The sequence below is a fragment of the Chiroxiphia lanceolata genome, chromosome 3 (genome assembly GCF_009829145.1).
Source record: "Chiroxiphia lanceolata isolate bChiLan1 chromosome 3, bChiLan1.pri, whole genome shotgun sequence".
In the NCBI taxonomy this organism is placed as follows: Eukaryota; Metazoa; Chordata; class Aves; order Passeriformes; family Pipridae; genus Chiroxiphia; species Chiroxiphia lanceolata.
The window spans coordinates 1108234-1129345 of record NC_045639.1 but is presented as its reverse complement, the minus strand read 5'-3'; the positions used below and the strand labels follow the sequence as shown (position 1 = coordinate 1129345).

Genomic DNA, 21112 nt, shown 5'->3' with positions numbered 1-21112 from the left:
AGCAGCGCCCAGCGCACGGCCCGAGGCCGCAGCGCCTCCAGCACCATCCCCGGCCCCGGGATCCCGATCCCGGGCACCGCCTCCCGCTTCCGCCGCGCCGCGGGGCGGGACCGGCCCCGTTAAAGGCGGCGGGGCCGGGGAGGTGCCGCGTCTGCCCCCGCCATGGCCGAGCCGCCCGCGCAGGTTCGTCCCGGGGGTCCCTTGTCCCCTTCTCGCCCCCTTCTCACCCCTTTCTCGCCCCCTTCTTCCTCCCTCCGGTAACTTCTCAGAGCTTACTCTCACACCCCCCACCACCACCACCTCCTGACCGTCTCTCCCGTGTTTTCCCTCCCTTCCCGCAGGACCTGCTGCTGGCAGCAGCGTTCGTCTCCGACGCGCAGTACAACAGGAATATTCCCTTCAAGACGTCCCCCGAGGCGGTCAGGTAAGGAGGGCTGTGCGTGCCCCCCCCCCCCCCAAATCACGAGGGAGCTGCCCAAAAAAGCAGGGTGCTGAGGAGGGTGGGTGCGTGGGCTGCCAGAAGCCACTTTTAAGCTGAAATGCTTAAAACGGGGCTCAGCCGCATCTGCGTGTTGAGTGTGAGAAGGGGAATTAAAAACTTGTGTCTTGCTGGAGGAATAAAAACAACATAAAGTCTCCCAAGCCTCTGCGGGGATGGAGAGTTTGGGAGGCTTGGCCGGCCCCCTCAGCTGTGTGGAAGTGGCGGGGTTTGGTAGCAGGGGGGTCACAGTTGCCCCGTGTGGGAGAAGCCTGTGCCAGGTGGGCACACCCGGTACTTGTTGGCTTGGAACGGGTGACACCACCCCATCACACACCCCAAAAGTTCAGGTAACCCGCGGGGGGTGTGGCACCACTGCTCGAGTGTGCTCCACAAAGGGCTGTGGCTGCTGGGGGAACAGTAATTAAAATCTTACGTTAATTGTCATAAGTGAAATTCCCCAAGCCAAGAACAGTTTCCCCTGTGATGGTGACTCCCCTTTGAGGTGCTGGGGAGAGGCTGAGCAGCTCCAGGCACGCCGAAGTCATCCTTTTCCTGGGAGACCGAGAGGGTTCAGTGTGTTGGTCCCAAAGGCTTTGAACAGGTGTGAGCTGCTGTGGAGCTGTAATGCCTCCCTGCTTTGGGAAAACAGTGTTTCATGTGATTTGGTCCTGACACCTGAATGATTAAACAATCAGGTTTTGCATTGTCACCTCTGGATGGTGTTATTACAAGAGTAACCTGAAAGCAGGTTGTTATAACCTCGATATTATAATATTAAATAATATTTGTAGGGAGGTCAAATAATCTATTTGTATAACGTGATAAATATTAAAGAATGTAATTCTTGTTATATATCATATAACTTTTCCTTGAAACGGGAGTATAGTAATATCATTGGAATATAAAGGGAGTATAATAATATAATTGGAAACAAATTGCCAACATCCTGGCTGGCAAAAATATTTGTTTGGGATAGCATGTGCTGCTCTGTCAGAGTGCATTTGGTGAGCCCCTGGGGATGTGCCCTGAAGCCTTTGTTTATGGTGCCTCTGCCCTCTTTCTCCAGGCTTTATTATCTCTACAACCACTGGATGATGAGAACAGCCACCTACTTCTTCATCTTTCTTAACTTGTCCCTGGCCATGTTTGAAGAGCCTGCTGTGTACCCACTCCCCTTCCTGGTGAGTTTTTGGGGTGGAGGCAGCAAGGGTTTCCTGCTGGAGAGGAGTTGTCAGAGGTATCAAGAGGTAATGGATGGAGAGAGGCTGCTTACAAGGGTCTGGAGGGACAGGATGAGGGGGGAATGGCTTCAAACTGCCAGAGAGCGGGTTTAAATTGGATGCTGGGAAGAAATTCTTGGCTGTGAGGGTGATGGGGCCCTGGCACAGGTTACCCAGAGAAGCAGTGGCTGCCCCATCCCTGGAAGTGTCCAGGGCCAGGTTGGACAGGACTTGGAGCAATGTGGGCTAGTGGAAGGTGTCCCTGCCCATGGCAGGGGGTGGCACTGGATGAACTTTACATATTCCAGCACCTTCCAACCCAAACTATTCTGAGATTCTGTGATATGTTGAAATGGGGACAAAAAAGGGGTATGGGAGCTGGACAGGGACTGTAGGAGCCATTGTGGCCATCAGCAAAGGCCAGTATGACTATGGACAAAGTCATGTTGCTGTTCTCCATCTCAGAGAACAATTCCAGCCTTTGGAGCGATTCCAGTCCCACCCTCATGTGTGAAAGTAGAAGACAAATGTTGCTCTTAGGCCTGACTTCTCTGCAGCCTTTATTTGTTCTGCACCAGTGTGATTGTGACAGGTGTGCTCCTTGAATCCTAAGCAAACCCAAATTTGCTGGCTTTAACCTGCCTGTGGCAGGGAATCCCACAAAAGGAAGCCTGGAACTATTGCTCGGTGCCAGGTAGGTGAGTGTGCAAAACAGCTGACAGCAAACCCCTCCTTTGTGCGGCCTCTGCTTGTTGTTTCTGTGCCTGAACACCCTCATCTGTGCAGGAAGGGGTAGTGCTGCCCCTGGTTGTGCTGACTGAGCCCCTCCTGTCCCTCTGCAGGTCACATCCGTGCTGGAGGTGTTGTGCCTGCTGGTGTTCCTCGGCCGCCTGGCACACTTTGCCACGGTCACCCTGCACAGCGTGTTCTGGAAGGACACCAAGAACATCTGCATCATGGTGGCAATCCTGGTGAGTTGGCCCCAGGGGGAGCCTCTGAGGTCCAAGTGGCCAATGTGGATGTGTTTTTTTTCCTCCTGTTGCTTTCCTGGTATCACAGACCTGATGAAATCCAGGACAAGCAGCTCTCACAAACCTGTCATGCGTGCACCCGCCTTGTGTCAGCATACACTATTTTCTTCACCATCCAGACCTGTTTTCCATTATTCCTTCTGGGTTTTTCCTTCTTTTTCCTGCAGTTATCCCTGACAGACCTTGGCCATATATGGGGTCCTCAGGTGTACGGCGTGAGGAGCATCCGATGGTCGAGAATTGTGAGCCCATCTTCCTGATCAACTTCGCAGAGAGTCGCCAGGTAAAGGCCTGCTGGGATGTCCGGGGGCCTGTCTTTCGGACAGCCTGCTGCTTTCTGAGATCCAGGGGATGTAGCAGAAAGGTTTTTGTGCAGAAGGGGCAGAATTTGGGGTCCTGTGAGTGAAGGTTTCTCTCGGAGGTGGGCTGAGATGGACAAAAAGGTGGATTCACACCACCACAAGCTTCAAACCTGTTCTTCCTCGAGTCGGGGGCCAGGTTACTTATTCCTGGAAGTCTCCTGAGTAAACAAATGTCATGCTGTTGTCAACTTGTAGCCCAGATGGGTGATTTGGACTCTGATTCCTCTCATCACGGGGAGATCTTTGCCCTCCTGCCCAAGATTGCTCTGCTCCTGACTTACAAATGAGTAAACCGTCGTGTGGGGGCCTGGGGAGGGAGCAGCTGAGCTTTAGGACTCAGAGCAGTGTGTTTTGTGGCCTGGAGTAATGGATATCAGTCCCTCACTGGTCCCCTGGCAGCAAGGGCATCTCAGCAGTGCCTCGGGGCCCTGTCTGGTTTGCTGAGTTTGTGTGCCATGTGGGTGGGGTCTCTCCTTCTGGGATCTCCCCTGGAGAACGACAAGGAGAGGCCTGGGAGTCCTGCACAGGTTTTATCAGAACAGAGCAGGCACATCTGGTACCTGTGTCCCGCTTTGCTTGCCTGTCCCATATGTGTGGGTTTGATGCAGGTGGGATTGTGAGTGGAAAAGGGGTCCTACTTTGGTTCTAAACCCTTCCCTTCCCCTGGCAGATCCGGAGAGCCTTCCGCAGTATCCGCAACACGCTGCCAGAGATCACCTACGTCTTCCTGCTCTTCATGTTCAGCCTGCTCATGTTCTCCCTCATGGCCCTGAAGCTCTTTGGAGAGAGGTGTGGACGCCTCCTTTGCTCAGAGCTGGGTGGGGGGAATGTGTGGGATCGTTTGGGCAGGAGGGAGCCCGGTGACTCCAAACGATTATTAGGGAATGCAAGCACTGCTGGTGTGTGCAGCTCCCTCAGTGCTTAACTCCAGACTGTCCTTTTTCCTCCTAGGAATCTCCAGACAGCAGAAGGTTTGCCATATTTCAGGAACTACCTGGATATTGTGTTTGACCTCTACGTGCTGGTGACGACGGCGAACAGCCCGGATGTCATGTATGTCATGTCTCTACCATCAGGGGTCTTTCTCCCCATGATATTTCCACACATATATAATGTATTCATGCCAATAGTTTATATTGCTATGCAGCCTTCTTTATTTGCACAGCACTGTTTAAATTCTGTGAGGTTGGGCTTCCCATCCTCACCTGCTCTAACTGGGTTCCCGTTTTGGTTGGCACTGGGAAGGTGCCATCAAAGAGCGGGACAGGGAGGAATGGCACGTTTGTTTGTGTGCTGGAGGTGTACTGAGCACAACTGAGATGGTACAGGAACCCTGGGAATTTAAACAGAGGAATAAAATGCTGCTCATCCTCTGAGAGCAAGGAAAAAAAGGAGATCTGAGTGCAATGAGGGTATGAGGGCAAAAACCAGCTTATGACTGAGGCATCACTTCAAGTCTTTGCACTTAAATGTGGCCACACTGACAGAAGATTAATCTCTGTGCTCTCTCTCCTGCATCACTTCAGTCAGACAAACCAGGATGAAAACCCAGCAGAAGAAAACTGTTCTCTAGCTGAACTAGTGCAGTTTTTAGCTTGGGTGTTGCCTGGCTATCACAGCAGCACTTAGAAATCCAGCTGGGAATCTGTTTCCTCGGGGATTCTCTTTCCCTGTGTGTCAGCCTAGCAAGCAGCAATCCCTTTCCCCTTTCTCTAGGATGCCAGCATTTGACTTCAGCTCCTGGTACGCCCTGTTCTTCATCGCCTTCGTCATCGTCAACACCTACATCTTCATGTCCCTCTTCCTGGCTGTGGTGTACAACAACTACAGAAAACACCTCAAGGTAATGCTTGGAGGGGGAATGGCCTGCTGTGCTCTGTAACCTGGTAGGGAAACCTCTGGCTTTCCCTTGGAAGTCTCATACTGGGGGGATTGCTGTGAGTTCTGCTGTTGGAATTGAACAGTGAACTGTTGTGGGGTGCTTTGAACCCAACAGGCAGGAAGCAGATGTCTTTGCAGTATCTTGGAGGCTTAGTCCTAGCTCAGAAATGCTGCCTTCACGCAGGGAACTGTTCTCAGACGGTTTTTAAGTGCACAGCACACTTGTTCTGCCACTGCATGTGCTCTGAAAGCAAAGGAACTGGAAATGGGAAGTCTGAGTAAAGCAGAATTCTTGCTTTACTGGGGAGGGGCAGTCTGGGATTTGTGATCAAAGAGGGAGAGCTGGAAATTCCTGGGTGCTCCCACAAGGGGACTGGCTGTTTCTCAGGAAGCCGTCTGGGTGTCCCCAGGGTTCCAGGTTCTTTAGCCTGCTCATAGTCCCTTGCAGAAGAGGATCTCCACCCTGACCTCAGCAGTATTCACTTATGGATGTGTCCAGCACGTGTGGACACATCCTCTTTGCTTCTGTGACCGTGCAGATCCCATGATCTTTGTCACCTCCTTCCTGTTTGATGCTTCCCTTTGTCTTTCCTTCCGGTTTTTTCAGTGCTCTCCCAGCATCCAGAAATCTGTTGATCCTTCCGGAGCGCTGCCTGTCAAACACCCATTTCTCATCACCCTCACTCCCTGTGCTGTACTTTGTGTCTAACATCACTCCCAGCGTGTTCCCCTGAGCCTATTCTCCCTTTTGTGTTGTGAAAATAAGATTATTTATGGAAAAAGGAGGGAGGGGATGGGTGACTGGAGCTGCCCGAATCTCGACGTTCTCCCTAGAATGAGATCCGTAAACTCGCCTACATGAAGCGCCGCAAGATGATCGAGGCCTTCAACCTCCTGAAGGAAGAGGAGGGAGAGCAGCTGGTGGTTCGAGAAGCCCGCTGGAAGCAGCTGGTCAAGCTGGTGGCTCCTGATATCAGCAACTCCCACCGGGAGCTGCTGCTCCGCATCTCGGACGACGAGCAGAAGGGGTTCGTAGGTGAGCGCACGCCCGAGGGAGTGGGGAGGAACTGGGACTGGGAACCTGATCCTTCGAGGGGTTACGCACTGGGACTTGGGGTCTCTAATGGTTTGGAATAACAGGATCATTTTAAATGGAAAAGACCTCCAAGATCCTTCAGTCCAACCTTGTCAACTGGCTGGATGCAGCACTCAGCACTCTGAGTCATTCCTTGAGCACCTCCGGGGATGGCGACTCCAGGCCCTTCTTTCTCCTTCCCTCCAGATTCCTGAAGTCCTGAAAGGTTATCCTTGCTGCCTGTGCTGTAGTTCATGTCATGCACACTTTGGGTGGCTCTTCATGGGTGTTTGACATCAGGCCAAGCTCTCCCTGGTGTGTGGGACCTCCTGTTCCCAGCACAGGACAAGGAAAACCTCCCTTATAATCAGGTTCCTCCGAGCAGTGGCTCCCCACGCAGTCCTCCAGATCCTCTTGCTCTGCTCCTGCTGGTGTGGGAATATCGGGAGGGATGGGTCAGTCTCCTCGTGTGAGATCATTCTGTGGTGGTTGTTGCCCCGTGGTTTGAGCCAATCCCCCCGGGAATGGGTTGGAGGAGCTGTTTGAGTGCCACGTTCAGCCTGTTGCGAACACCACTTGGGGCACAGGCATCGCTGCCGCTGCGAACAGATCTGCCTTTGCCAGACACTGTGTTCTTATTTAACACCAGCAGACTGACGTGTGACGCTCTCCCCTGCTGCAGACAAGAAGAGCTTCGTGCAGCTGGCAGACCTGCTCAACATCCAGGTGGTGACGCTGAAGCTGCGCAGCCACCCCCTGGCGCGGTGGGTGCCCCGCGTGTACGGCTCGGCAGCCAGTCGGCTCCTGCGCGGCCTGGTCAGGCACAGGTGAGGCTCCCGTGGCCCAAGGCTCACCTGGAGACTGCACACAAGGTTTAGGCTGGGCTTCTGTGCACCAGCTCTGCTCTCTGCCTGACTTCAGTGGTGTGGAGAAACTCCTGCCTTGTCCAGTCCCACTTGTTCAGCTTTAGTGCAGGTGCTGGGTGTAATGGGGTCTGTGGCCTGCCTTGAAGGACCAGACTAAGGCCTTCACTGAAAGCTGAGCTGACCTCAGCAGTCTCTGCAGCAAAGCTGCCTTGTGCTGCCTCATCAGCTCTTACAATGAGCTGTAATTCCCTGTTTCACCTCAGGGTCTTCCCAGAATTCCAAACTTGCTGAGGTTGGAAGGAACATCTAGAGAGAGTCTGGTGTGATCCCCCCTGCTCAAAGCAAGGTCAGCTGCAGTAGAATGTTGAGGCCTATGTCTAGTTGGATATAGAGTATCTCCAAAGATGGAGACTCCATAATTTCTCTGTAGCCCATTCCAGTGTTTGACCACCCTCCATTAAAAAAAAAAAAACAAAAACACCAAACCTTTTTTGTTGAAATGGAAGTTCCTGTATTTCAACTTGTGCCCTTTGCCTCTCATGCTTTCACTGGACACCACTGGGAAGAGTCTGGCTCCATCTTCCCTACACCTTCCCATCAGGTATTTAGACATACTGAGCTGCTCCTGACCCTTCTCCTTGTCAGGCTGGACAACCTCAGCTCTCCCAGCATATCCTGCATGTCAGGCTGTCCTGTCCTTCCATTGGATTTGTGACCCTTGGATGCACTAGTTCCAGTGTGTTCAGGTCTCTGTTGTACTGGGCAGCCCAGCTGACACAGCACTCCAGTACTGAGTAGATGGGGAAAAATCACTTCCCTAGACTTGTTAACATCACTCTCCAATTTTTGTGTCAGGCATCAAGAGGAAAACTAAACTCCTCAGTAACTTCCCTAAGCTCTCAGGTTTGGGGAGAACTGATGGGTGAAGAATGTGTGAGAGGAGAGGCAAAGAACTTCAGAAGTGACTGTGTAACTTTGACCTTCTTGGGAGTGACAAACCGATCTCTCTCTCTCTTCTTGCAGGGCTTTTGTTTGGACTTACGATGCGATCATCCTGATAAACGCCATCTTCATTGCTCTGGATGAGGAGACCCCTTACATCTCCTACGCTGAGTGGGTGTTCCTGGCTCTGTACGTCACCGAGATCCTCCTGAAGGTGTACACGTACGAACCGAGGGCCTTCTTCGGGAAAACCCAGTTCTGGAACTGGTGAGTGGAGTGGGACAGGGTTCGTGCTGAAGGTGCTGTGAGGCGTGGTGAGGTCTCTGTGTTCAGCTCCTCGAGGACTGAGCGGCTCCCGGAGAGATGGGCTGCCCCACTCCCGTGCCAGGGGGTGTTGTGGTGATGTGAGTCAGAGGATGTTGTGCTCTTTCCTGGCTCTGCACTGCTGTTCTCTGCCCTGACCAAGGGGATCCTGCAGCACGTGATGATGGTGGGCGAGGGAAGGAGTTTTACTAAACAAAACTTCCCCATCTGCCCGCAGTCTGAGATGGCACAGGGCTGCCTGGCACAGATGTGAGGAAGAAGGGTCGCTCCTTGTTTCAGGCCCTTCCCCATCACCCCAAATCTAACAGCGCTGCCTTCCCTCGTGCCAGGTTTGACACTCTCATCATCTTTGCTGCCCTGACTGCAACGGTTCTCAATGCCACCCTGAAGTCGAGTAAGTGCAGCTTTAGCAGCCTGCATGCCTGGGCATCATCCTGGTGGTCTCCATCAGCCTTCTGCCATCACCTCGGGCTTGGGTGGCTTTTGGACAGGACAAGGAACTTCCTGGAGGGTTTCTAAGAACTAACACGATCTTTCTCTTTCTCTTTTTTTTTTTTTTTTTTTTTTTTTAGCTCCCTGTTACAGTGTTTAACAAGGACATAATAGTAATGAATTGATGAGCTTTATCTTAACGGTTCCCTGCTTATTTTTCATAACGAACATGTCTTTTTTTCTTAGCCACAAAGTACAACAGCCAGCAGATCCTGGACATCGTGTTCATCCTCCGAGTGCTCCGGCTGATCCGGATTGTTGACAGCATTCAGAGGTAACGCAGGGAACAGGGTGGGGAGGTGGTTTTTGGGGAAGGGGTGGGTGCTCTGTGCCAGAACTTGGCTGAGACAGTGCCTTGAGTGCCCTGCATGGCCCCTTTGTGGCCACTCCACAAAGCCTCCCAAGGCCTTGTCCCGGCATGTCTGGGATGAGCCCAGTTGCTGCAGCCTCTCTGGAGGCTTGGTTTATTTATGTGGGGAGCATTTGGTGGCTGGGGTGTGACAATAAAAGTGGCAAAGAGCCTCCCCACAGCAAGTGTTGTGACTCGTTCGCTGTAGGTTCCGGGTCATCATGAACACCCTGATAAACATCGTCCCGACAATGCTGACTTTTGGTGGGCTGACTCTGGTAAGAAATCCTGGTCTCTCAGCTCAAAGCACTCCAGTTTGACAGGAATGTGTCTTAACTCTCCCACTCGTGCTGTTTCCAAGGGGGTAAATGCAAATCCCTGGATGGCAGGCCCTTGGAACTGTAAGTGTCCGTTTGATCCGTGGTCATTGCTCAGGCAAATGTGTGCAGAGGGGCTGGGTTCCTGCTGGATCAGGATCTTCCTCAGATCCATGGGGCAGTGAAGGTGTTCTGGCTTTGCATCAGAAGGAATCAAATGTGGTTTGGGCAAGAGGCTGAATGAGAAACTTGGTTCTCAAATGATTTCCTAGAATTGGCTTCTGTTGTGATTTGGGAACGCTTCCTTTCCGTGTATTTATGGTTCTTGGCTTATTATTCCTGCCTGGTGGCTGCTGTGGGGTGGCTTGGGTCTCTTGGACTCTGTGCTGCTCCCCAGCACCTCGCTGTGCCTGTGGAAACCGGGGAAACCTGCTGGGATGCTAAGCTTGCCCTGGAGCTTGCTGCTTGCTGGAGAAAGCAGGTGATGGGGTTTCTCTTCCCAGGTTGTGTACTGTGTGTTTGCTATCATTGGCATGGAGCTATTCCACGGGAAGATCCAGTTCTTCCCTGCCGACTCGAACGCTCCTCACGCCCCGGAGTGCGGGAACCCGGCTCTGAAGGATTCCCTGTTTGCCCGGGGGAAGTACTGCAAGAACAACTTCAACGACTTCGCCTCGTCCTTCATCGTCCTCATGGAGCTCACCGTGGTCAACCAGTGGCACGATATCCTTTGGGGTCCCACCTGGAGCTGGGGGAGCAGGACTCTGTGATCCTTCTGGGTCCCTTCCAACTCGGGTTATCCTGGAATCCGTGCTCTGCTTTTCCCCCGGCGCTACACACGGACAGACAACGGGGAAGTGGTCTGTGCTGTGTGGGGTGTTTTTGGGTGGTCTTTCCTGGTTTCTCCCTCAGCGCCTTGTTCTCCTCCTGCCCTCTCTCGTCCTTAACTCCCACCGCACTCTTTGCCAACGGATTTGCCAACGTGACGGTCCAGCCTGCCAAGCTGTACTTCATTGCCTTCCACATTGTGATGGTGATAATCATTGTCAAGTGAGTTTTGGGTTGGTTTCACCCGCTTTGGAGGCAAGGGGGGGCCTGTCCCCCTGCCAGGGCACTGCTGGTGGTGCCAGGGTCATCCCTGCTGTGCCATCCCTGAGATGGGTGGGACATGTTCAGAGGGATCTGCTACGTCCTTGTCCCCACTGAGTGCTGTTGTGTCTTAGAGCTCCCCATCTCCAACAGAAGGAGGGGATGGAGTGCTGGGAAATGAGCCTGGGAATGCTGAGACAGTCGGTGGTGCCAGTAAGGAAATGCTGCCATGTAATTCTGCTCCTCATTTCTTTCAGCATCTTCGTGTCCTTCATCTTGGAAGCTTTCTTTGTGGAGTACTCCCTGGAGAAGAGCGAAGTGGAAACTGCCATCGAGCAGAAAATCCAGGAGCTGGGAATGGGAGTTCAGGAGTGAGTACCCCCTGAAATGGATAGTGCTGGGTGTGGCTGACGGGGGCTGTGAGACTGAAGGGAAGAGCCACCCTCTGTGTTGAGGTGTGAGCTGAGCCTCCTCTTCCTTGTTACAAAGTTGTGGCTCCTCAGCCGTGCAGGCCACGGGCGTTGTCCTCCCTTGGCATCTCCAGCCCAGGGTTCCTGCCTGGAGGACGGGAGACGTGCTGGGCATTAACCCCATGGCTGGTGTTCTCCCTGCCTTGGAGAACCCATCACTGCTGGGATCACGTGGGACCCTGGAATAGGATGTGCCCCCCTTCCCAGGGTAACTTCCAGCCCTTCCTGTGCAGGGATGAGCTCCAGGATGAACAGCTCCTCGATAACATGGAGAGTGACGAGCACGAACTCGAGGGGGAAGGTGGGACGAAGCCACAGCCCAAAGGGCTCGTGTTTAAAATTGCCTCCAAAAGTAAGTGTGTCCCTCCAGTGTGTCCCTCCAGTGTGTCCCTCCAGTGTGTCCCTCCAGTGTGTCCCTCCAGTGTGTCCCTCCAGTGTGTCCCTCCAGTGTGTCCCTCCAGTGTGTCCCTCCAGTGTGTCCCTCCAGTGTGTCCAGGCCTTTTGGGGAATCTCCCAAGCCTTCCCACTCCTTTTGGGCTATAAAAGCAGCTAAAACCCCCCTGGAGGCTTTGGGGAGAAATGCAGACACTAATGTTTGCTGTTTCTTTTTATTTCTGTAGCACCTTTCCTCTCCTACGTCGGCCCTTCTGTGTTCCTTGTCCTCATTTAACCACCTTCTGAAGACACTGGCTGAGTAGTTCCTGCACTGCCAAGAATCCTGCTTTCCTTTCTCCTTCCTCTATGGACTTTGCATTCCTCCTGGCTTGGATCACGGGGTGACTATATCCTCCTTTCTGCTACTACTTTTCCTTCTTCTCCTGGCTCTCTTGCTGTTCCTCAGCAGCTCTTCAAGATCCCTCTGGGCTGTCTGGGATCAGGTGTCCATTGTGAGGGAATAGAAGGGGTCAAAACCCTAAATAGTGGTCTTATGTGTGAGAATAGGGGGGGGGCCTCAAAATCCTAAATAATGGTTTTATCCTTGACGAGCACCCACAGTGCTTAAAGTATAAATATAAGTATTTATAAATATTTACAACTATTTATATAAGTATTTCTGAATATTTATAAAGTAGAAATATAAGTATTATATACTTTATATATATATGTGAAGTATATATCCCTTGGAATGTAATCTGGGGGATTTTCTTGTCCCCCCAGGATACAGGACGGTGGATGCTCTGCTCCAGCGCATGTTTGAGGCAGAGATTCCCCTGGAGGACGAAGGCCCTTCCTTTGAAGAGATCCTGAACTTGTCCCCCAGTGCTGCTGTTCCCAGGAATCCTAATTCCGAGAGTGCGGCGTGAGGGCCGGATCGGGAAGGAGGAGCCGATTCCCGGCTGTCCAAGTCCCTGGAGTTTTGTTCCCTGGCTGCTCACATGTGTGGGGTCTGGGTCACACAGTGGAAGGGGCAGCTGGTGCCCCAAAACCAGCTCCGTCATGTAAAGGAGCTTTATCCCATGTCCAGTGTATAAATGCTGGGATTGGAAGGCGGAGGGAGGTCGGGGGATCCGGCTGTGCCGGAGTCAGGATATTGTGGGATAAGTACTTTTGTAACTGGAACTCTGTATGGCAGCACTTTCCTATGCAGCTCTGGAGCAGTGTACACTGAGGGAAGAGGCTCTGGAGCACAGTAAATCCAGCAGTGTGCAAAAAACAATGGAGTGTCTTGGAGTTACTGGTGGGAGAGGGCTTGGGGTCCTGGGAACAGGGATGGAGTGGGGGCAGGAGGGGGGCTGCTCCTCACTCTGATGCTGCTGAGTGCACAGCCCAGGGCTGGGAGAAATCCCAATGGGATTGGGTTTGGGTTTGGTTTTCTCCTGGTTTGTTTTTTTTTTTTTGGCCCAAGACAAACTTTTCAAAGCTGGGAGCAAGGCAAGTGCCAGGGAAGAAAACTCCAAGGGGCTTGATAGGAAGGGCTTCCTCCCAGGCCAGGGCACTGTGGAGGCTGGAATGACTTAAAAATGTTTGTTGTCACTCTCTCGTTTCCCAGCTCGGAGCAGAGTTAGTGTTCCCTGAATTAGATGTGGAGTGTGGAGGTCTCATATGCAGGGAGCAGCGTAGGCAACACGAGCAGGATGTTGGAAGACATGGGATTTCCTTGGGACTTCACCTGTTCCTTAGCTTTCCTCCTGTGGCTCTGAGTCTCTTTCCTAACTTGTGACCCGTGTCAGGGGCTGGGGTTTCTTTAGTTCCGTCTGGTTTTTCTGGATCAAACGAAAAGAGGGGGTTTTACAACCTCCTTAATCCTTCCCGTGGTAAGGAACGTTGGAGACAGTTGTCCAATGCTTCCGTCAGGCTTTTCACAAGTCAACCCCTTGGGTCCTGCCGGGACTGACAGAGAGAGCAGCCAATGGAACCGTGAGGGAGGCGGTGCGAGCCGCGCAGTGACCAACCAGAGAGCGATGCCAGGTTCACGGCAGCCAATGGGGAGGCGGCGGGGGTTGCTGAGCTTCTGTGCCCCCTCCCTCCCTGCTCTGCACCCTCTCGCCCGGGGCTCGGCGGGACTGCGTCGGCTGCCAGTTCCCTTCTCCCCGGCGCCGGTTCTCTTCTCCCCAGTGTCGGTTTTCGTCTCCCTGGTGCCGGTGGCCGCCGGCTCGCTGAAATCCAAGCGCACCCCCTGCGCCAGCCCCCCAGAATCGCCGTACAACAAAATGGCGGCCGCCACGGTCTGGGTAACGTATGCCCCCCCTTGTATATTCCGTACAACAAAATGGCGGCTTGCCGGACAGGGCAGGCGCGGCGACCGGCCGGGGGCGGGGGGGTGGCCAGTTTCCACGGGCTTTAAAGAAAATAATAACAGCATTTAACGATGAATTAAAATTTTAAAATACAACAAAAAAACCCCATTAAAGTCCACAATTGTCGCGGCAGCCCTTGCACCGCCTCGGTCTATCCCGGCAACCAAAGCTCTGGTTCTCTCGGCGACTCCAGGCGGGCTTTCTAAAATGCGAAGTGAAATCAAGTACAAAATCCCCCCAGAAGCCAGGAGAGAAGAAAATCAAAGACACACCAATCCAAAAGCGAGCTCCTGAGCGGTACGCCCAGGCTACCGGGCTGTGCCGGGAGCTCCTCTGGCGGGAGGAGGGAGGGCGAGCGGGCGGCGGCGGCGCTGCAGCCCCGGGCGGCGGTCCCGAGCTGGGGCCCTTCATTTTATTTTTATTTGTTTATTTTTTTTTTTAACCTAGTCGGCGTTTCCCATGCATTCCGTGCTCCGGGAAAATCATCCAGTCCGGGGTTTCCAATCCATTCCATAGTCCGCGGAATCCAGCCCGGGTTTTCCCATCAATGCAAAGAACATGCCAAGAACATGCTAAAAACATGTGGAAAATCACGTCATACCAAAAACATGACAAGAAAATTATGCTAAGAACATGCTAACGTCGTGCCAAGAACATGCTACCATGTGAAAAATCACAACATGCTAAGAACATGCTAAGAACAGCGGGGGCTGTGTGTGAGGGAGGGCAGGGGGGCTGTGGAGGGTGTCAGGGAGGGCAGGGGGGCTGTGGAGGTGTCAGGGAGGGCAGGGGGGCTGTGGAGGGGTCGCGGGGGGTCCTTTGCAGCGCCGGCGGTTGTCGGGGCTGCAGTACCGGCCGTGTCCGCCAGGCGGAGACTGCGGGCGCCCAGCGGGACACGGCCCGGATGGGACCCGCTGCCGGGGGTGGGAATGGTGCCGCTGGAATGGGGGCTTCGGGAAAAGAGGTTTTCTCTTGTGCGGATCAGTCCTTGGGCTGGAATTGAACTCAGGAAGTGAGCTGGTCTGGCCCCAGAGAGTGTCACTGAAGTCGGCATTAATGACCTGAGCTGTGCCCACTGCTCGTTATTCCCCCAACAGAAACCCAGAGCAAGTGTTGGTTTGGTTTGAAGAACTTGACGAACTATAAAACAATATAAATCAGCCTTCTCTTCTTATTATTTCCTTTTAGATGTTGGAATTGCCTCTCTGTCCATGTGCTGAGCTCCGGCTGCAGGGGACTATCAGGCATTGTTGGCTGTGAGTTTGTGTTCTTCTCCCTGGGAAATTGGGAGTAATTATCAGTCAGGTTGCAGAAGTGTTTTTTGAACCCTTTGCCTTTTCTTCTGCCTTTGGCTGATAGACAGGAAGGGAAAATTTTGGGTTAAAATGTGGGCAGTGTGTAGCAGAGAGAAGGAAGATTTTGGGGTAAACTGAGGCCGTCAGTAGTGGGCAGGTAAGGAAAGTTGTGCAGGGTAAAACTTGAGAAAATCTGCACGGTAGGAAATGAACCTTTGGAGGTAAAAAAGTTAATGAGTAGTGTGAAGGTAGAGAAAAAGTGTGGGGGTTAAATCTGAGGTGATCTGTGGGGGAGAGAATGAAGATCTTGTGTTGAAAACAAGGTGATCAATCATGGGCTGAAAGGGCAAGTTCTGGGGCTTAAAAGGAGGTTGATTCTGTGCAGGGAGTGAATGAAGCTGTTGAGGTCAACTGAGGTGATGAGTGGTGGGCAGGTCTGGAAAATGTGGGGTGTTACACAAGTTCAGGTAATGTGGTGGGCAGAGAGTGAGTGTTTGGAGGTGAGTTGAGGTTCTGAGCCGTGGGCAGGAGGGTCTAATTTTGGGGTGTCCCTTGAGTTGTTGCTTTGCCCCGTGGGTGCAGCGAGGCCAAGCCCTGTCTCTGCTTTGTCAGGCAGGGCCTGGGTTTGGGGCTGTGTGTGAGGGAGGGGAGAGGGGCTGTGGGGCTGGCAAGGAGGGCAGGGTGGCTGTGGTGGGGGCAGGGAGGGCACGGGGTCTGTGGAGGTTTCAGGGAGGGCAGGGTGGCTGTGGAGGTGTCAGGGAGGGCAGGGGGGGCTGTGGAGGTGTCGGGGAGGGCAGGGGGGCTGTGGAGGTGTCAGGGAGGGCAGGGGGGCTGTGGAGGTGTCAGGGAGGGCAGGGGGGCTGTGGAGGTGTCAGGGAGGGCAGGGGGGCTGTGGAGGGGGCGCGGGGGGTCCTTTGCAGCGCCGGCGGTGTCGGGGCTGCAGTACCGGCCGTGTCCGCCAGGCGGAGACTGCGGGGCACAATCCGAGGGTGCCCCTGGCACGGGACGGAGCCGGGCGGGGCCGGGAGGGTTTGGGAGACCCGGCAGGGGAAGGACCGAGGGATGGATGGGCTGGATGGATCCGCGGGATTGTGCTCGTGGGAACACACTTGTCCAGGGCACTGGGATCAGGGTCAGGCTCCATTTGGCCTCGTGTCCAGGGCTGCAGGGTCTGAGGGATTGGATTTCCCTGGGGGTTTGCAGGAGAGCAGGAATGAGAGGAAAGGCGGTGCCAGAGCTGTGTCCCAGCGGGCTGGGTTTGCCTGGGAGGACAGAGAGCCTGTGGGCTGATGTGAGATTGCTGGGAGTGTTGGGATGAGCATTCCAGGGACCGGGGAGCTCGGAATTCCAGGTGCTGATGGAACCATGGCCTCAGGTGTTTTCAGTTTGTGTCTGTGGGAGCTGGGATTGGGGCTGGAGAGCTGTTGTTGGGAACAAAGGGTGGAGTAAAGCTGTACCATGGATGTGTAAGGAAGGAGTGAGTAGCAGGGAAGAGGAGTGTTTATAAATTGTTTCCAGGGTTCCCTTGGTAGCTGGATCCCCCTCTAGCTGCAGCAGTCAGGGGAAGGTCCTTCCCTGTCCAGCCCAGTGCCTTGTGCTCAGCCTGGCTCAGACTGCAGCAATTCCTTAATTTCTCCAGGAGAAAACGAAGTGGCAGAGGCAGTTTGCAAAGAAGCCCATAAGTGTGTTTGGAGAAGAGAGTGCTGAGAGCTCCGTGTGCCTGTGTCCAGCCTGGCACTGTCCCCAGGGAAGAGGCTGGGCAGATGTTGTGACATGGAACAAAAGCACTTCTTGGAAGAGGTTTTCTCCTGTGCCAATCAGCCCTTGGGCAGGAACAGAACTTGGGAACTCAGTTGGTCCTGCCCCAGAAAGCATCATTCTCATCAGCATTAACAACCTGCCCACCAAAAGTCCAGAGCAAGTGTTGATATGTTTTAAGAACTTCAACTAACTTGAAAGCAAAATAATCACCATTTCCTTCTTCTTTTTTCCTTTTAGGTGGTGGAATTGCCTCTCTGTCCATGGGCTGAACTCTTGCTGCAGGGGACTGTCAGGCTGTGAGTTCGTGGGGTTCTCCCTGGGAAACTGGAAATAATTATCAGTCAGGTTGCAGAAATGTTTTCAGAAGCCTTTGCCCTTTTCTCTGCCTTTGGCTGATAGATCTCCTCTTTGTGCCTTTGGCTTTGCAGCTGTTCCCTGGTGTCATTTCCCTGCCTGAGCTGGCTGTGGGTTGGTGTGGGACGGCGAGGCTGGAGAGAGCGAGTGGAGGAGCCTGGGGCTGGAGGGGGGCAGGAGAAAGGCCCTGTGGGCAAAGGGACCTCCCCGTGTGCCCAGGGCCCTGCAGGGGACAGGATGGACACTGTGGGGTAACTCTGAAGGGTGAGTGGAGAGCGTGGAGACAGAATGTGAGTTCACCTCCAGGGAATAAATAGGGGATGTTTGTGAGGGAAGAGCTGAGGGGTTTTGTCGGGAAGAGAATGCCCAGTTTTGGGGTAACAAAGATAAAGTTACTTCTGTAGAGGAAGGAGAAAAGTGGGGGTGAAACTGGATGTTATTTGCAGGGGAGAGAATGAGCACTGAGATGTGAACTGGGGCAGTGAGCAGTGGGCATGCAGGGAAAGTTCTGAGAGTAAACTTGCAATAATCTCTGGGGTAAAGATTGAACATATTTAGGTATCAATGAGGTGATGAGATGTGGAGAGGTAGGGAAATTTTGGGGGTTAAAATCTGGGGCAACCTGTAGCAGAGAGAATGAAAATGTTGTGCTAAAAGAGAGGTAATCAGTAGTGGGCTGGAAGGAAAAGTTCTGGGTGTGAGATAGGAGAGAGTATCCATGGTAGAGAATGAAGATTTGGAGGTAAAATAGAGGTAATCAGCAGTGGACAGGTAGGGAAAATTTTGAGGTAAAATGTGGGGCAGTGTGTAGGAGAGAGAAGGAAGATTTTGGGGTAAACAGAGGCTGTCAGTAGTGGGCAGGTAAAGAAAGTTGTGGGGGTAAAAGCTGAGAAAATCTGCAGGGTAGGAAATGAACCTTTGGAGGTAAAAAGGAGTTAATCAGTAGTGTGCAGGTAGAGAAAAGTGTGGGGGTTAAATCTGAGGTGATCTGTGGGGGAGAGAAGGAAGATCTTGTGTTAAAGACAAGGTGACCAGTTGTGGGCTGGAAGGGCAGGTTTTGGGACATAAAAGGAGGTTGAGTCTTTGCGGGGAGTGAATGAAGCTGTTGAGGTCAACTGAGGTGATGAGTGGTGGGCAGGTCTGGAAAATGTGGGGTGTTAAAGTTCAGGTAATGTGGTGGGCAGAGAGTGAGTGTTTGGGGGTGACTTGAGGTTCTGAGCCGTGGGCAGGAGGGGCTAATTTTGGGGTGTCCCTTGAGTTGTTGCTTTGCCCGTGGGTGCAGTGAGGCCAAGCTCTGTCTCTGCTTTGTTGGGCAGGGCCCGGTTTGGGGCTGTGTAGGTGTCAGGGAGGGGCAGGGGGCTGTGGAGGTGTCAGGGAGGGCAGGGGGGCTGTAGAGGGGTCGCGGGGGGTCCTTTGCAGCACCGGTCGTGGCGGGGCTGCAGTACCGGCCGTGTCCGCCAGGCGGAGACTGTGGGGCACAATCCGAGGGTGCCCCGGTCACGGGACGGAGCCGGGCGGGGCCGGGAGGGTTTGGGAGACCCAGCAGGGAAAGGACCGAGGGATGGATGGGCTGGATGGATCCGCGGGATTGTGCTCGGGGAACACACTTGTCCAGGGCACTGGGATCTGAGTTGGGCTCCATTTGGCCTCGTGTCCAGGGCTGCAGGGTCTGAGGGATTGGATTTCCCTGGGGGTTTGCAGGAGAGCAGGAATGAGAGGAAAGGCGGTGCCAGAGCTGTGTCCCAGCGGGCTGGGTTTGCCTGGGAGGACAGAGAGCCTGTGGGCTGAGGTGAGATTGCTGGGAGTGTTGGGATGAGCATTCCAGGGAACAGGGAGCTCGGAATTCCAGGTGCTGATGGAACCATGGCCTCAGGTGTGTTCAGTTTGTGTCTGCAGGAGCTGGGATTGGGGCTGGAGAGCTGTTGTTGGGAACAAAGGGTGGAGTAAAGCTGTACCATGGATGTGTAAGGAAGGAGTGAGTAGCAGGGAGGGGGAGTGTTTGTAAACTGTTCCCAGGGTTCCCTTGGTAGCTGGATCCCCCTCCAGCTGCAGCAGTTACGGGAAGGTCCTTCCCTGTCCAGCCCAGTGCCTTGTGCTCAACCTGGCCCAGAGTGGGGCTGGGGCAGGTTGTCCTGCAGCAATTCCTTAATTTCTTCTGGAGAAAACCAACTTCCAATAACTTTAAAGCAAAATAAATCACCATTCCCTTCTTCTTTTTTCCTTTTAGATGGTGGAATTGCCTCTCTGTCCATTTGCTGAGCTCCAGCTGCAGGGGACTGTCAGGCTGTGAGTTTGTGGGGTTCTCCCTGGGAAACTGGAAATAATTATCAGTCAGGTTACAGAAATGTTTTCAGAAGCTTTTGCCCTTTTCTCTGCCTTTGGCTGATAGATCTTCTCTTTGTGCCTTTGCCTTTGCAGCTGTTCCCCCCTGGAGGGGGGCAGGAGAAAAGCCCTGTGGGCAAAGGGACCTCCCTGTGTCCCCAGGGCCCTACAGGGGACAGGATGGACACTGTGGGGTCACATCTGTGTTAGTATGGAGGGTCCAGCATGAAGATTTTGGGGTAAAAATGAGGGGAATCAGCAGTGGAGGGGTGGGAAAAATATTGGCCCTAAATCTCGAGGTGTTCTGGAGAGGCCAGGAAATATTTGGGAGGGAAATCTGTTGTTCCCTTGTGCTGTGCTGTGTCCTCAGTCCCAGGTCAGCTCCAGAAATGTCCTAGGGAGCTACAAAAATGATGTCTGGTCTGCTGAAAAATGGGAAAATCCCACTGGCAAAATGCAGAGGAACAGGTCTTGTGAACGTCCCCTGGCTCTGACAGAGCAAAGCTGGTAATGCCAGATCTGTCTGGGGAACTGTCTGACCATAAGGTTTTGCAGGAGAAAAGAAAGAAGGAGAGAGCTGAGGGAATGTGCTTCCAATGAATAAGGATTCCACGGGTGCTGGAGTGATTCCTGTATGTTTTCCACTCCCCTTTTCTTCTCCTGGAATCATCTTAAAATTAATCCTTTAACAAAGCCCCCAAATTTGAGAATTTGAATTGGGGGAGGAAGCGATGGGCAATAAATGCAGAGGGAAATGGTGGAATGGTGATGGAATCCTGGGCTGGTTTGGGTTGGAAGGGACCTTAAAGCTCCTGCAGTGCCACTCCCTGGGCAGGGACACCTTCCTCTGGCCCAGGTGGATCTGGAAGTGCTGGAGGTGTTTAGGGAACGCTGAGAGTTTTCCCCCCCCCTCTGGCCATCGGGTCATTGGAAAGACTAATTGTCCTCTTCCCACAGGGAAAAGCCCTGGAGCAAGAGGTGCCCAAAAGCACTGGGGTTTGTGCCCAGCGAAACCTGCGAGTGTCCAGCTTCAATCCCCCGCGGACTGTCCCCGGCGCGACTTGCCCGGAGCGCTGCCCTCGGCCGGGAGCGTCCGATCCCGCCGGGAATGCGGGAGGGGAGACCGGGCGGGACATCGGCAACCGGGAGCGGGAGGGGCGGGACTGGGATGAGGGACAGCGGGAGGGGCGGGACGGGGACGTAATAGGGTTATGGGGGCGGTGACCGGGGTGACTCAGAGCTCCGGGGGCGGGACGGTGCCCATAGAAGGAGTGTGGGGTGGGCCTGTGTCCATAAAAGGGGATTGTGGGGCGGGGCGATGCCCATAAAAGGAACCTGCGGGGTGGGGTTACGTCCATACAAGGAGCTTGTAGGGCGGGGCGATGGCTATAAAAGGAGCGTGTGGGGTGGGGCGATGCCCATATAAGGAGTGCTAGGGCAGGATGACATCCATAAAAGGAGCGTGTGGGGCGGGACGACATCCATAAAAGGAGTGTCGGGGCGGGACTGTATCCATAAAAGGAACATGTGGGGCGTGGTGATATCCATAAAAGTAGCGTGTGGGGCGGGGCGATGCCCTCACAAAGAGCGTGTGGGGCGGGGCGATGCCCATACAAGGAGTTTGTGGGGCGGCACCAGGCCGTGTCCGTCCCGTCTCGGTGAGCGCGGCTCCTCCGGGCCGCCCCTTCTCATTGTTCTCGTCGCTGCCGCTGCTGTCACTGTCATTGCTGTTATGGATCGTCA

At 53.7% G+C, this 21112-nt stretch overlaps 1 protein-coding gene and 1 long non-coding RNA gene across 2 annotated transcripts; both read left to right on the top strand.

Annotated features, from left to right (window-relative positions):
* LOC116784620 (two pore calcium channel protein 1-like) lies at positions 1-12552 on the top strand. The gene is given in 20 exon segments (XM_032683413.1): positions 1-183; positions 342-424; positions 1548-1662; positions 2544-2672; positions 2900-2975; positions 2978-3015; positions 3765-3883; positions 4046-4147; positions 4811-4937; positions 5810-6011; positions 6733-6877; positions 7940-8125; positions 8512-8576; positions 8861-8948; positions 9232-9301; positions 9844-10063; positions 10300-10390; positions 10687-10800; positions 11133-11251; positions 12058-12552. Coding segments are annotated over 20 exon segments (2256 nt in total). The 5' UTR covers positions 1-162; the 3' UTR covers positions 12204-12552.
* A 2051-nt stretch (positions 12553-14603) lies between these two features.
* LOC116784342 lies at positions 14604-20540 on the top strand. The gene is made up of 3 exons (XR_004356029.1): positions 14604-14893; positions 19275-19333; positions 20327-20540. It is a non-coding gene; the product is annotated as an uncharacterized LOC116784342 (long non-coding RNA).
* The last annotated feature ends 572 nt before the right edge of the window (positions 20541-21112 follow it).